This window comes from Amyelois transitella, chromosome 4 (assembly GCF_032362555.1).
Source record: "Amyelois transitella isolate CPQ chromosome 4, ilAmyTran1.1, whole genome shotgun sequence".
Lineage (NCBI taxonomy): Eukaryota > Metazoa > Arthropoda > Insecta > Lepidoptera > Pyralidae > Amyelois > Amyelois transitella.
The window spans coordinates 10352601-10369279 of NC_083507.1; the positions used below are offsets into that span (position 1 = coordinate 10352601).

The 16679-nt window shown below is 36.4% G+C and overlaps 1 protein-coding gene across 1 annotated transcript; it reads right to left on the bottom strand.

The window, feature by feature from the left end:
• Nucleotides 1–7814: 7814 nt before the first annotated feature.
• LOC106139616 (procathepsin L-like) lies at nt 7815–13658 on the bottom strand. Its single transcript, XM_060953486.1, has 6 exons — nt 13442–13658; nt 12775–12993; nt 11623–11758; nt 10320–10498; nt 9123–9227; nt 7815–7957 (listed from the first exon to the last, which is right to left on the bottom strand). Exons 1-6 carry the CDS (start codon nt 13656–13658, stop codon nt 7815–7817), a joined length of 999 nt encoding a protein of 332 aa, XP_060809469.1.
• Nucleotides 13659–16679: the final 3021 nt, after the last annotated feature.

The window sequence follows — 16679 nt, forward strand, 5'->3', positions numbered from 1 at the left end:
ACTGACACAAACTACTTCAAAAGGCCTTGACTTGATTCAGTTTGCACTTAGGTGTGAAGGATCCAATGATCTGACACTTAGTCAATGGGAAACAATATCCATCCCTTTGTGAATTGAAGGTGGATTGTATAATATACTAGAGGACGCCGTGGCTCCGCTCGCGTCAAATTCATTTATTACTTTAAAATATGTCTAAATATACAGGATGACATTTAAAACAACTGCATCCTTTTAAACATAGACTATACCCATGCTTCTGAGCCGTTTGAGCCTATTTTTATTTAAAATAAACGTCATAATTTTCACATTTAAAAACCCACAAAAACTACGTCATACGCTTTAATACATACCAATACTACAAAAAGAAATTAAAACTAAACATGTAAATAAATGTCTGAAAAATAAATTATTTTTCTAGTATCAAGATCAAGTAAAGTACAGAGTTGTCGAGATCGCTCAGCTGAATGAATTATGTCGTTGACCTCTGAATCTTACGCGTCACTTTTCCGCCGGCCGTAATATGACGTATTTAGGATCGTGGATTTTGATACTTTTATTTTTTTCGTACTTTCTGAATTACACATGAGATCAAGTACACTTAACAGTTAAATTTATGCAGTTGAATTAAAAGCCACCCTGTATAAGGATGATCAGTTAATATAAGACGTGTCAAACATACTTTGCCAGCTGAGGCGTAGGAAATTACATTCAAATTAAATATTTTATTCATAAAATTAAGTCAATCTTATAAACTAAAATTAAATTGGTCAATTTAAGTATAAAACTAAATACATTTTTTAAAACAATGTTTTGGTCCCTAATCACCATTCCAGTTCCCGCGGGAATTTTGAGAAATCCACTCTTAATGCACCCCTAAATGATAAACTATACCCCAAATTTCAAGTTTCTATACTCAGCGGTTTAGGCTGTGCGTTGATATGTCAGTCAGTCATTCACTTTATCCTTTCCTATTTTGGATTAATTCCTTGTTTCTGTCTACCCGTGACAGCAACAAAAATTTAAAAAGAGTAATGGTATATAATTAATACATACATACATAAAATCACGCCTCTTTCCCGGAGAGGTAGGCAGAGACTACCTCTTTCCACTTGCCACGATCTCTGCATACTTCCTTCGCTTCATCCACATTCATAACTCTCTTCATACAAACTAAATTATATTATATAATTAATAATGGTATGTAATAAAAAATTGTTATAAAAAGATGTAGTATCATACGTAACATCTCGTACCACAAGTCTCGAACTTACCTCGGAGCTGACTCAGTATGTATATTTGTAGCGTAAAAATTTATTTATTACTTTTTTATTTATTTAAACTTTATTGTACAAAACACAAATGTATAGCACAACAAGCGGACTGAATTCTACAAGCATTATATTATTTATAGAAACTTTAAAAATAAATACAACAATAAAAAAATAGGTTTATTATTGTGTTTCTGAAACATTATATTATACACAACACGTCTTATTAGAAAGTACTCATTCACGCTAACTCAAACTTATTCATATCCATCACTATAACTCGTGATAAATGATTAATTGACATCATCATTAAGATTAATGACGTTGTAGACATCTTTGTTTTACGAAGTTTAATAATTACACAGAATAGAATACATTTATTTTCAAAATTGGATACAAGGTATCACTTATTGACGTCACATCACTTAAATCTAATTATAACTACTACCGCTTCCAAAGCGCATGTGTAAAAGAAGCGGCGGAACAAACTACACTGCAGCATTTTCATCGGACGTCAATGTACAAATATAGATCTCACAGATTCAGGTATAACAATATATCTTTTACATGATAGACAGACATATGTAGTCGGTAGTCGTGGGAGTCGATGGTCGAATCCGTAAAGTGCCCGGTTAAAATGCGTGAGCGCAGAAAGGCACAGGTTCAAATCCCACCTCGGCCATGCACCAATGACTCTTTTCAAAGTTGTATACATTAGTTTGAAAACTGACCTCGCCGCTCTTACGGTGACGGAACCATCGTGAGGAAACCTGCACATTCAGTCAAATGAATGTGTAACCATGGATCCAATACGGGTTAGGTTTACCTGTAAAGGTTGCGGAGGTCAGATGGGAGTCGCTTCGTGTAAAAACCTGAGTCACCCAATCCAGGATCCATGGTCAAAGGCATGCCCTGGGCTCCCCTCCAGAGAGGCGAGGATGCAACCGGGATTAAAGCCAGGAGCAAGACAGAGACTCATTTAAAAAATTTAAAGAAAGTGACAACTCTCGGCGGCCTGCCGTGTGCGCCGTGTGGTTGCCGGCACTTTAGACTAGGACATACATACATATGGTCACGTCTATATCCCTTGTGGGATAGACAGAGCCAACAGTCTTGAAAAGATTGATAGGCCACGCTCAGCTATTTGGCTCAATGATAGAATTGAGATTCAAATAGTGACAGGCCGCTAGCCCATCGCCCAAAAATCCCAAGTCTGTAAGCCCATCCCTTAGTCGCCTTTTACGACATCCATGGAAGAGAGATGGAGTGGTCCTATTCTTTTTGTCCTAGTCGTTTTGTATTGGTGCCGTGTGGTTCCCGGCACCAATACAAAACGACTAGGACCACTCCATATATTTCCCATGGATGTCGTAAAAGGCGACTAAGGCTAATAAACTTGAGATCCTTCTTGTAGGCGATAGGCCAACAACCTATCACTATTCAAATCGCAATCCCATCATGATGGAATCGAGATTATACGTGCATATGTTTTTTTTTTTTCAAGAGAATCTGAAATATTATCTCCACATTTCTTTGTGATTTCAGAATTTCGCTTTAAAAGTCGTGTACTATTCAAATGAAAATCCCGGTTTCGTAAATAGGAACCGAAATCGAAGTGCAGTGCAGCGAAATCATTTTTAAAATCTTCGCATACTTTGATTTGAAGACTTGAATATGCAATGCGCAATAAAATTTCAATACAGAATATGTTTGCAATTTATTTTTTTACAGGTGCAATGCACTTTTTGAATTTGGAAGTTCATTCACCTTTATAAATATGTAATTTGCCTTTTTTGAAAAAGTCGGCATTGGTATCTACATATCTATACTCGTATACCTAATTTTGACGTTAAGAAAATTCAAAAATATGATTATGATACATAAATAAAATATGGAAAATATTACAGAAAAAAAGAATAGGCTCGCACTCCATCTCTTTCCCGTAGATATCGTAAAGGGCAACTAAGGAGTTATCCCTTTTAAAATTGGAATTCTTATTTAAGGCGATGGGCAAGCAACTATCAATAGACTGATAGAATTTCAAGTCGATCAGTCTTTCAAGACTGCTGGCTCTGTCTACCCCGCAATGGATATAGACCTTATTACATGAATGAATGAATGAATGAACATATCCACCTAGAGTGTAAATAAAGCAAGGAACGCGAAGTGCGGAAAGTAATCCACTTAAACTTTCAATGGAATTTTCAACTTGAAATCGAAGTTCGCGTATCCAATCTTTGTCTCCCATACAATGTGATAGGATACAACAGCGACGTAAATTAAGTTGAACTTTTTTTGGGGAAACGACATATGTAGGTACCTATGTTGTTTTCAAAAACTATGCGAATAAAAACGGAAAATCTAAAAGCTATGCTATAATTAGTTAAAGTTAGTTTAATTGATATTGAGGTATGATGATCCAATATATGAGTTAGCTTGAGTTGCTTCGTGTAAAACCTGAGTTACCCGATCTAGGATCGTGGTCACAGGCATATCTCAGGTCGCTCAGAAAATAGGTGAGGACGCTCAGGGAATGATTAAACCAATACAAAGCGATCAGAAAGCATAAAGACTCAAAACAAGGATAAGCCTTACGGATAATAATGTGATAGACTAAAGAAGCTTCCCTAGACGAACGTATCTTGATCAAATCAAGGACGTCCTGGTAAAGGGTCAGGTCAAAAGTACCCGAAACCGCCGAGCTTGCATGAAGAGAGTTATGAATGTGGATGAAGCGAAGGAAGTACCTATGCAGAGATCGTGGCAAGTGGAAAGAGGTAGTCTCTGCCTACCCCTCTGGGAAAGAGACGTGATTTTATGTATGTATAATAATGTGATTGGAAATCATTTGTCTCTGAACAAAACTTTTTTCTAGACTCAAATGATATACAGGAATTTCTCCCTGAGTTTTTCCCGATCCCTACGGATTCTTTAGTTACGTACCAATGGGTACAAATTGATGCTTCCAATAATGCCCCGCGATTTTTCATTCGCACGTGACATTCGTACAAAGAGGCTATTCTCAACTTTAATAAGCCTTCGACTTCTAATGGGCCGTCAATTTGGTCCTTAGTTTGCTTTAGTACCTATTATTGAAGACATTTAAGTTTTGATGTTTCAAAACTAAAATTTGACTGCAAACTTTTCATACTAAAATCTCTCTCTCTCTCTCTTCCATCACTTAATACTTCCATCATCATTATCTCTTCTGCCATTGCGTCCCTTTTGGAGGAGCTATACAAACTTTGTTTTATCGTCAATACCAGATCAGCGTAGAATATACCACTGGGTACATTTGGGCCTATACCCTTAATCGCCTTTTACGACATCAATGGAAAAAAGATGAAGGGGTCCTAATCTTATGTGCTGAGAATCACACGGCACAGCACTGTACATACACCGCCTCCTAGGCTCCTACACAGTTCATTCCCTGTACGTGTCAAAAACTATATCTTTCTACATACATATAACTACGTCTTTATCCCATGCGGGAAAGACAGAGCCGACAGTCTAAGAAGACTAAATGACTACATTAATCTGTATGGCTTAATGAAGGAATTAGGATTAGCCTAAAGAAGGATTTCAAGTTAATTACCCAGACATATATTTCTGCGAAACGATTGTCTAAATATGTAATAATAAAGTGCCGTGTGGTTCCCGGCACCAATACAAAAAAGAATAGGACCACTCCATCTCTTTCCCTAGGATGTCGTTAAAGGCGACTAAGGGATAGGCTTACAAACTTGGGGTTCTTTTCTAGGCGATGGGCTAGCAACCTGTCACTATTTGAATCTCAATTCTATCATTAAGTCAAATAGCTGAACGTAGCCATTCAGTCTTCTCAAGAATGTTGGCTCTGTCTACCCCGCAAGGGATATAGACGTAATCATATGTATGTATGTAAATATGTAATCGTTTAGGCTTCCACGGAAATCCTTCATTGTTTCTCTGTTTACGCAAACTGAATTTGAAACGTGCACGTAATGATTCGCAATTAAGTTGCAAACATTATTCAGCAGTTTTAACTTGACTCCAAACATTTTCGTTTCGTATTTTCGTTTTCATAATTATTTGTTTTCGTTGTTAGTATAACTAACACAACAGCACAATAGCCCGGCACCAATACAAAAAAGTATAGGACCACTTCGTCTCTTTCCCAAGGATGTCGTAAAAGGCGACTTAGGGATAGGCTTACAAACTTGGCATTCTTCTTTAGGGGATGGGCTAGCAACCTGTCACTATTTTAATCTTAATTCTATCATTAAGCCAAATAGCTGAACGTGGCCATTCAATCTTTTCAAGACTGTTGGCTCTGTCTACCCCGCAAGGGACATAGACGTGACTCTATGTATGTATGTTAATATAACGGTGCGTCAATCTTTACTGATACATTAGGTATTTATAATGGCATTGCGAAGTTATCCCTTCACGGATAAACTTCTCGATTTTTGATGAAATTTATTGTGGATTTTGTTTTATTTTCTGCAAAGGCTATCGCTGACTTTGCGTTGTTCCCGTAGAAATTTTTAAAATACTTGTAACGTAAATATTTTTAATTTGACACAAAATTTTATCAATATCGGTATAGCCGATTAGCCGTGATAGCGTAACAGACAAAGTTTCGTTTCTCTAATATTACTTTGGATTGGTTATGGATTAAGTCGCACAATCAATTATACTCGTAGTAAAAAACAAGCAAGTAACTGTAAATTTACAAAAATACATATTTAAAGTGCGGGGTAGATGGAGCCAACAATCTTGGAAAAACTGAAAGGCCACGTTCAGCTGTTTGGCTTAATGATTGAATTAAGAGATTCAAATAGTGACAGGTTGCTACTATTTACCAAAATACTTAAGAAAAATTGTGCAATTATTGAAAATTGAATTTAGTTAAAGCCTTTTTATGAAGCTTAAAGCTCCGAAGCTTTCGTATTTCGGCTACCGCAGACAGGTTTTATAAGTTATTTTCGGGAGCGTTGCCTTCTGACTTTTGTCAACATTAGATTAAATGGTTACTTAAATAAAGACTGTTCTATTTTAAGCTGAATCAAACTAAATTAATCTGAAATTACATTAAATATCAAAGATAATATTAAATATTTATTAATGTTCTTCTACTTTACTAAATGAATAGTCTGAACCTCTGTGCATAGATTGTTACTGGCCAGTTTTATAAAAAATCTTGTTTATTTTTATAAAGGAATGTTTAATCTATGTGGACCATAGATATAGAACCAAGTTGCAAGTCATAGTAATTCGAAAAAATTTTATAATTCCACTGGGCCATCCATGATTATGACAAGACATAACAATTCTAAATCATATAAATGAGCGCTTTTTCGCTAGATTTATGATAATTAAGTCGATACTTCAAGATTTAGGACACTGAGTTACTGACTGACTGTCATATCATCGGACAGCACATAAACAGCTGTTTTCAGCTATTAAAATGTCTAATGTTACATAAGAGAAGATTTCTCGGAAATACCGTGGGAAAATAAATTAAAAAAGGTAAATTTTTCTATTTACGCAAGCGTCTTTTATAAATAATATAAAATACAAAACAGCAGTTCACAACACAACAAGAGAACTGTTCGCATAGAAATAAAGTTTAAAGTACTACAAAGTTGGGCCAATAAATGTTCAACTTTCCCCATACATTTCCCGGCACTCCGTCAGCAAATTATTCTTTCAAGCAACTCATTCTGTTAAGAATAACTTTGTATGAACGCGCCGTATGTAATATTATGAAATATATATTGTCCATTACTTTAGGTACTGAATTAAAGGAAAACCAAATTGACGTTCTTTTTTTATTGAAATCACATTTTACAGTTAATTGATATTTTATGTATCTTGTATATATTTATGTATTTTGTTTGTAATGTAGGTACGTATTTTGCAGTATGCAAGTGCACTTTATCGCACCACCTACTTAATTTTTTTCTGTTTGGTCAGCTGGTAGCCTGGGAGAGAATGCCAAACGGCATTAAGTAAGTCTTCTGTACATTTTTTTGTGTAATAAAAAAATAAATAATCATGAGAAGCAAAAGCAAAAATAACTACCAGTTGTTAAAATAAATCACTTTTGCTATTAAGTATACCCACTTTATTTTAATTTTTTCTTTAAAAAGACGTATTCAGCTCATATAACCAGCAGGTTGGTAGAGGGTTTTGGTCTAGTGTATTCACTGCTACTAAAACGAAACAATATCGGGTGTAGGAATTATAGTAGAAAGTTCGGAAATATACTACATACACTAAAGAAAAAGGTAAGATAACTGAAGAAGAGAGAAATAAACAAATTAAAAGCTTTTTACAAATTAAAATATATTTTAGGACGACAAAAAAAAATATATTTTACAATAAAAATGTGATAAATTTTTTTCTAACCAAACAAATCATGATAGCCGTTGCTATGCATATGTGTATGCCAGCTGGCTTTGCCTGTTAATATTTTGATATAATTTATAATTAAATATATATAAAGAAGTTTGCCTACATTGGATGTTTAAATTTTTATTGTATATACATATTTTATTATGTTTATGCCACTTGAGAGGTCACCAACTCGTACGTGCCGACCTGGCATCGTGGGTCACCTCGGATCAAACGGTAATAGCCGTTCTCCCCCCAGTCCGCTCCCCATGAGTTTTTGATTAACCAGTAAGGTTTTTTAGTTTTCTCATCTGTAATATAAAACGAAGACATATAAACAAAGACTTTACCAACTATACTATTATAAAGCTGAATAGTTTGTTTGTTTGAACGCGCAAATCTCAGGAACTACTGGTTCGAATTGAAAAATTATTTTTGCGTTGAATAGATCATTTATCAAGAAAGGCTATAGGCTATATAACATCACGCTGCAACTATAAGGAGCAAAGAAATAATGAGAATATAGAAAATACGGGGATAATTATTCATCCTTGAGGGCTTCAATGATGCCTAAAATAACTATTCCACGCGGGTGCACTGGAGGGGTTTTTGTGGTTAGGCTAGCACACTAGATGCCAGGTGTCCCACATACTCCCAGGTGAAGACCTCGGAGGCAGTCCGTAGAAGGGATTTCCCCTTCGAAATATAAAAAGGGGATCACGGCATGTGGAATGATCTGGTCCCATCTTACCGGTTACCTAATTTACCTCCGGGAAAGAATGGTATTTATATAAAATCACGCCTTTTTCCCAGAGGAGTAGGCAGAGACTAGGACCACTCAATATCTTTCCCATGATGTCGTAACAGGCGACTGATGGAAAGGCTAATAAACTTGTGATTAATTTTATAGGCGATGGACTAGCAACCTGCCTCTATTTGAATCTGATTTCCATCATTAATCCATAAATCTGAACGTGGCCTTTCTTCCAGTTGGCTCTGTCTTCTCTGCAACGGATATGGACGTGATTATAAGTATGTATATAATTATGCATACAAAATCCAGACTTTAGTATCTATCTATGGATTTCCACGAGAGTAAAAATCTAGAGCTCAACTCTGCTCAAGCTTATTTTGACTAAGATGCATACCTAGGAATAAGCGCAGATTCGTCTAGCAGTAGTGGTGGTCTGTTAGCAAAGAAGAAGAAGAAGAAGTAGTGAGAGCCTGCTGCTTCTCTTACCGTGCACTGTGAAAACTAATCTAAGGAAAGGCTTCATAAAATTGCGAATCTTCTTTTAGGCGATGGTCGAGCAACCGGTCACTATTTGAATCTAAATTACGCTATTAAATCAATGTTCAAGTTTTTAATGTAACATTTAGTTAGCTGAACGTAGCCTTTCAGCCCCTTCAAGACTGTTGGCTCTGTCTGTTCCATCAAGGGTAACGTACGATATTATTCGTATGTCTGAGGCATACCTGTTCCATAACCGACCAATAAAAGCGCATGATTTATTACATCATCCTGGTAACAATCCTCGACAACTCCTGATTTATAAGATGCAAGTGGTTCTGTAGAAAGGGCTGAAAACAAAGAAATATTTAGTTATGCCGTGTGGTTCCCGGCACCAATGCAAAAAAAGAATAGGATCACTCCATCTCTTTGCCACGGATGTCGTAAAAGGCGACTAAGGGATGGACTCACAAGCTTGGGATTCTTCTTATAGGCTTCTGATGGGCTAGCAACCTGTCACTAACTGAATCGCAATTTTATCATTAGGCCAAACGGCTGAACGTGGCCTATCAGCCTTTCAATATTTCTGGCTCTGTCTACCCCGCAAGGGATATAGACGTGATTATATGGATGGGATTTAGTTATAGAAAAATCAGCCAAGTGCAAGTCGTACTCGCACACTAAGAGTTCCGTACCATCATCAAGTTTGTTACTTACATATTAACTACCGATTTGTTAAATTCGGTAATAAAAAAATAGCTTAAATTGAATTAATTAAATTTTTTACCCTGAAGATTGACTGATTAATATATCAATTCAAACTGTATCTGCAGCTCAAACTAGCCACGTAGGGTTTGCGTAAACTTCCATAAAGATATAAAAAAACTAGCTGTCCGCTTTTTAATTTTAAAGTAATTACAAGTTAAAAAAAATTTAAGGGTGGACAACCCTTACCACTAAGGGGTATGAAAAATAGATGTTGGCCGATTCTCAGACCTACTCTATATGCTCACCAAATTTCATGGGAACCGGTCGAGACGTTTCGGAGGAGTACGGGAACGAACATTGTGACACGAGAATCTTATCTATACTAATATTATAAAGCTGAAGAGTTTGTTTGTTTGTTTGAACGCGCTAATCTTGGAACTGATTCGAATTGAAAAATTCTTTTTGCATTGAATAGACCATTTATCGAGGAAGGCTTTAGGTTATATAACATCACTTTGCAACTATTAAGAGCGAAGAAAAAAATGAAAAATGTGAAAAAAAACGGGAGAAATTATTCATCCTTGAGGGCTTTAATGATGCCCAAAATAACTATTCCACGCGGACGAAGTCGCGGGCACAGCTAGCATTTAAGATAAAATCTTTATTTGAATCAACTGGACGCACACCAATAAAACGTGATAATATCTCATACGGGGTAGACAGAGACAACTTACCAACGGTAAGAGGTCCGTTTTCAACAAGGATAGCTCTGATGTCGTCTTCAGGAGTACCAGTAAAGTCCACGCAGCCAGTGACCTTAACTTTCACCTTATTTGTGTCATACTGGCATTGACCATCGGACGCTTTGTATGGATAGTCTGCATTCGTCATGAGACCAGCTTTCATAAGATATCTGAAAAGTTATTTTATAAAATAAGCCGTGTGGTTCCCGGCACCAATACAAAAAAGAACCACTCCATCTCTTTCCCATGGATGTCGCAAAAGGCGACTAAGATAAGCTTACAAACTTGGGATTCTTTTTTAGGCGATGGGTTAGCAACCTGCCACTATTTGAATCTCAATTCTATCATTAAGCCAAATAGCTGAACGTGGCCATTCAGTCTTTTCAGGACTCATCGCTCTGTCTACCCCGAAAGGGATATAGACGTGACCATATGTATGTATGTATGTTATTTTATAAAAGATAGACAGCGCGGTAAGGGAATGTTGTGATGTGAGAGAAGATATAGTCACAGAAAGAGGATGCTTAGATGGTTTGGTCATGAGAGGATGAATGAAAGCAGGTTGACTAAGCAAATATACATGGAGAGTGTGAATGGGAACCGTGGAGTGGGACCCTGATCATATCAGGGACGTCCTGGAGAAAAGTCAGATATCTTAATCTTATATATAAAATTCTCGTGTCACAATGTTCGTTCCCGTACTCCTCCGAAACGGCTTGACCGATTCTCGTGAAATTTTGTGAGCATATTGTGTATGTCTGAGAATCGGCCAATATCTATTTTTCATACACCTTAGTGATAAAGGTTGTCCACCCTGTCACATTTTTGTTTTTAAACTAGAAATTACATAAAGTTTTTTTATATGACAAAACAACGTTTGTCGGGACAGCTACATTATAAAAGCGTATGGCTTTTATAATGTATTATAGCTGAACGTGGCCTTTGCTGTCTCTGTCTACCCCGCAAGGGATGTAGACGTGGTAATATTTATAAAATACAGACAAACCCTTTATGGTTTAAGATCGATGTTTGAATTCAATATGTAATTATTTATTAAACGAACGTATCTTGATCAAATTAAGGACGTCCTGGTAAAGGGTCAGGTCAAGAGTACCCGAAACTTAGAGTTATGAATGTGGATGAAGCGAAGGTAGTATGCAGAGATCGTGGCAAGTGGAAAGAGGTAGTCCCTGCCTACCCCTCCGGGAAAGAGGCGTGATTTTATGTATTTTATGTATGTATGTAATTATTTGATTACATACAAGTAAAGGAAAAATATCAATATAATACTTACAGCACTGCGGCTGTCATAACGCCCCCTCTACAACCTTTATCAGTCGCATTCCTATCACAATCCACCAATTGCTGTTCAGATAAACTTGTTAATTGATCAGCGCCATATTTTTTCGCGTACTGACTCTCCACGTTGCCTGTAAGTTATCCCAACTAAGTTATATAGCTTTAGTTAAAAGAGCACCACTTGCAAACGTCCACCAAAAGTAGGAAATCATACCTTTTTTGAACACGATTACATTACTAAACCTTCTCCTAAATGTAACAGACACGTGTGCCGTGTGGTTCCCGGCACCAAATAAAAAGAATAAAACCACTCCGTCTAGTTCCCATGGATGTCGTAAAAGGCGACAGAGGGATAGGCTTATAAACTTGGGATTCTTCTTGTAGGCGATGTGCTAGCAGCCTGTCACTATTTGAATCTCAATTCTTTTATTAAGCAAAACAGATGAACGTGGCCTATCAGTCTTTTCAAGACTGTTGGCTCTGTCTACCCCGCAAGGGATATAGACGTGATTGTATGTATGCAACAGACACTTTCCCGAAAACCGCTTCAAAATAGGTACAGCGAAACGCGAGACAATCGCGGATAAACATACATACCTACACTACACACACAAATTCAGGTCAAACTGAGTAAAAACTTTTTTTTAAGGCGGTTAATAAAAGCGAAAGTAAGTTACAGTTTTTTGATTAGTATTTTAAAAGATCTATTTCTTTAACAGATTTCTTCAGTATCTTAGAGGAGGTTATCTTGTTATTATATGTATCTATTGCTAGGTATGGAAATGTCTAGGTAATAACCAGAGATCGGAATAGGTAGATTGATTTTATGTAGGTACTTGCATCATGAATTACCATAGAAGGCATAACATGGATGAACCTCTTTTCCGGGATTCCATTTCAGTACTTACACTTACAGGAAACTAGATTGTCCGCGGGTAACATAGGACTACAATTTACGTGAACGAAGTCGGAGGAAAACAGTTACCACTAATATAGGTACATATTCTTCATCCCACTTGTAAAAAATTCCGGAAAAAATCTTAATAATTTACAAATCCCGGACGGAGGCATGTCCACATTAATATATACGTTACAGTTCATTGACCCCGATTCAATCTACCTATTCCGATCTTTAGTAATAACTTACCCACAGTGCTAAACGCCCAACAGGAGCCACATTGACCTTGATCCTTCACGGCGTTAACTATACCCTTCTCGCGCCAATCAAAGCTGTCCGGTACCTCTGTTCTTCGATGGGAGTAACGTTTGGGAGGAACACAGGGACTACCCTCCTTTTCGTTGACTTTGTAGCAACTGTATATGCTTTTGAATTCAGAATCCGATAAATCGGCAAACTTGTTGATTCCTTGAAAATGAAAATAATGTTGTGAATTGTTTTAAGGAAGATGCTGACGAAAGAATGCAACTTTATATAGGCACTAGCTGTGCCCGCGACTTCGTCCGCGTGGAATAGATATTTTGGGCATCATTGAAGCCCTCAAGGGTTAATAATTTTCACATTTTCCATTATTTCTTTACTCCTCAGTTGCAGCTGTATAGTTGTGCTATATATCCTAAAGCCTTCCTTAATAAATGGTCTATTCAACGCAAACATAATTTTTCAATTTGAACCAGTAGTTCTTGAGATTAGCGCGTTCAAACAAACAAACAAACTATTCAGCTATATAAAATTAGTATAGATTCGTATGCCCAGAAGGCTAGCAGCATTGCCGGTTCAAATGGACGAAGCAGTACTGCGAGAAAAAAATCAGTTAAATATATATAAAATTTTCATATTTGACTCACTAACTTACCAAAAACTTCGTGGCCGTGCTGTTTATTGCCCTCGTTTATTTTTTGCAATTTTTCCTTGAAAATGTTAAATCTCATTTGTTTTTCCTCCATGTCTTTATATTTTCTATTAAAGTCTACAATGAATTTCTCGAAAAGTTCTTCCGCTTCGTTCAAGTCATATTCCACATATGCCAAACTTACCCCTAGACTTAAAACGAATAAACTAAGTACCAACATTCTCTCGTTAGTTAATATCGAGTTTAAAACTGTGTCTGGTGTATTCCATAACAGTTTTTTACTTTTTATATTAGAAATACAATGTAAATAATTTATTAGTTAGCATTTTTAGAATATTTTGAAAGATTGTCATGGATTTTTATTGCTTCCATAAATGTACGTAAATGAAAATTATGTGGCGTGCTTCATTATTTAAATATATTTTGCAAAATATTGCTTATTATCGACAAGTTTACATATTTGTAATAGTTGGTGGTTGATAAAAGTCACGTCTATATCCCTTGCGGGGTAAGCAGAGCCAACAGTCTTAAAGAAACTGATAGGCCAAGTTCAGCTATTTGGCTTTACAATAGAATTGAGATTCAAGTAGTGACAGATTGCTAGCCCATCGCCTAAAAGAAGAATCCCAAATATAAGCCTATCCCTTAGTCTTTCTGAATAGCAAGCAAATAATATTCTCTCGCTATGAATTTATTATAACAATAATTTTCAAGAGGCCCGAGGCGTGACATTCCCTCTTGCGAAGTCCTGAGGTTTTTTCCATTTTTGAGCGTGAGAATGCATATAACAACTTTTTAAGTATACAATATCAGATTTAATTTTCATAACCATATATGATCGGGAATATTAATCAAATGCAATTGTTCGTGAAAGTATTACCAATTGTTATGATGTTTTGGCGTGCCCTGGCAAAGACTTGTCCGCCTATTGTAACATGTCATGTACTTTAGAAATAAATAAATATATACGGGACAAATTACACTGATGGAGTTAGCCTCAAAGTGACTTAGAAACTTGTGATAGGTACTAACTCTTTTGAAGCATTGCGAACACTGAGGAAGAGATTCTTGGGGAATTTACCACACATGTGAAACGCCAAGGTGCTTTGTATCTAGAATGGTGTGACTGAAGAGGAACACCTTCTTTATAAAAAAGGCCGCTAAAGAGCGATATAATTGCGAAAGCCGTGAACACCACGCAAAAAGTAAGTAACAGTAAAAAAAATAACTCCGAATCTCTTTTAACTTCGTCTCCCGAAACAAAACCTAAAAAATATTTTTCGTTGTTACAAAAACGTTTTTTGTAAATGACCAACAGCACGGCATAACGGAACGGTGCAAAACAAAAATGGTCCTACATTCCTACACATTCCATTCAAAGAAAAACACGTTTTTCGACGTCGGCCCAAAGGATGGTTGTGTGTATAAAGTAAATTTAGGACCGGATCAAGTGAGTCCCTTTGCTGGCTTTTATTCTCGATACAGTCTACAATTCATAAGCATCAGCGATTTGCTTTGTAGATAAAAAAATAACAACCTGTCACTATTTGAATCTCAATTCTACCAATAAGCCAAACAGTAGAACGTGGCCTATCTGTCTTTTAAAAACTGTTGGTTATGTCTACCCCGCAAGGGATAAAGACGTAACTATATATCTATATGTATAAAAAAATATTATATTTAAAGCGCGCTATTTGAAATCGCGAACTGAACTGTCCGCTTTCTAGAATCTTCTCTCTTCTCTTCGATATTACACGGTAGGTTGCACTATTCTGCGCAGTCAAATAATTGCCGATGCGACTTTTAAAAAGGGAAGTATTACATATAAGATACTCTCATCACTTGTACCACACGCTCAACAAATTCATCCCTTGAGCGCAAGTCTCCTTGAACAACATACGGACAGTTCCAGGAACGCGATGTATTTTCTTCAATTGTCAAATATCTTCTTAGGCAAGTATCACCTTTATGTATGACAGAATGAGATTTAATATCGGGTTAGGGTAGATTCAGGATGAGTTTCATTTTATTACGTATTTCTGATGTTTAACCGACTCCAATGAAAATACCAGGTTTCTAAACTCGCTAGATTTATTGTTAGGTTTAGGGAGATTTACCTAACAAAAAGTTGTAACACTAGGAGTATCATCAAATCTCAATCCATCTGAACGTAGCCTTTCAGTCTGTTCGTCACTGTTTTCTTTGTACACCCCGTAAAGGATATAGACAACATAATATATTAAACTTTTTACAAAACAAGGCTTAACTCAAACCGAATGTGTGCATTAATTTACGCCTGCTTGTTATAACTTTTAGGATTGTGCATCACGCTTCTTTATTGGAGCACTATAAAAAGGTCAGGTCAAGAGTACCCAAAACCGCCGAGCTTGCATGAAGAGAGTAATGATTTGTATGAATTGTAACAAGTCGAAACATGTAGAGGTGTTATTTTATTAATGTACTTACTATAAAGCTATTCGAAAAAACTTTCTATAAGCTATAAAGGTATCTTTTTGTACATGGAACCCTTAAAACGACGTTTATGTCATCTTAATAAAGCTTAGTATAAAACTGTGGTATAAAACTGTGGTATAAAAAGAATAAGATGGGGAAAATATGAAGGTATTCCATAAAGAGCGCGCATTACTTTGATGGAATGTAATCCACTGGGCTCATGTATAGAGCGATTACTTTTACATGATAGCTTTCAATCTTGGTGCTATGATACTTGTGTTTTCTTGAATTAGTACATTCGTTATGTTTCATAAAAGTGCCTTGTGATTTCTGACTCTTTAGGAAAGGACCATGTTTTCTCTCTGCCATCAAAGGCGACTAAGGAAACAGACGGGAGTCGATTCTTTGGGTGCATTTAAGCTCAATCTGCCTGAGAGCCTGCGAGATTTGATTCGGTCTAAGTTGGTGCACAAAAAACTCAATAGTTGACGGCCTCTGTGGCACAGCGGTAATGCGCTTGTCTGTGACGCTGGAGGTTCGAATCCTGACCAGGGCATGATCACAAACTAACTTTTACTATTTGGCCTAGGTCTTGAATGTTTATCTATATAATTATTTAAAAATATAGTATCGTTGAGTTAGTATTACTATTACTAGGTATGTATTTTTGCCCCGTATAAATTTATTTATTTAAATTTACAAATCCGATTCAGATGGCATGAAGTATGAACTACTGAAATAACATAATTGTGGCGACATCTATACGCCACAGAAATAAAATCAGCGA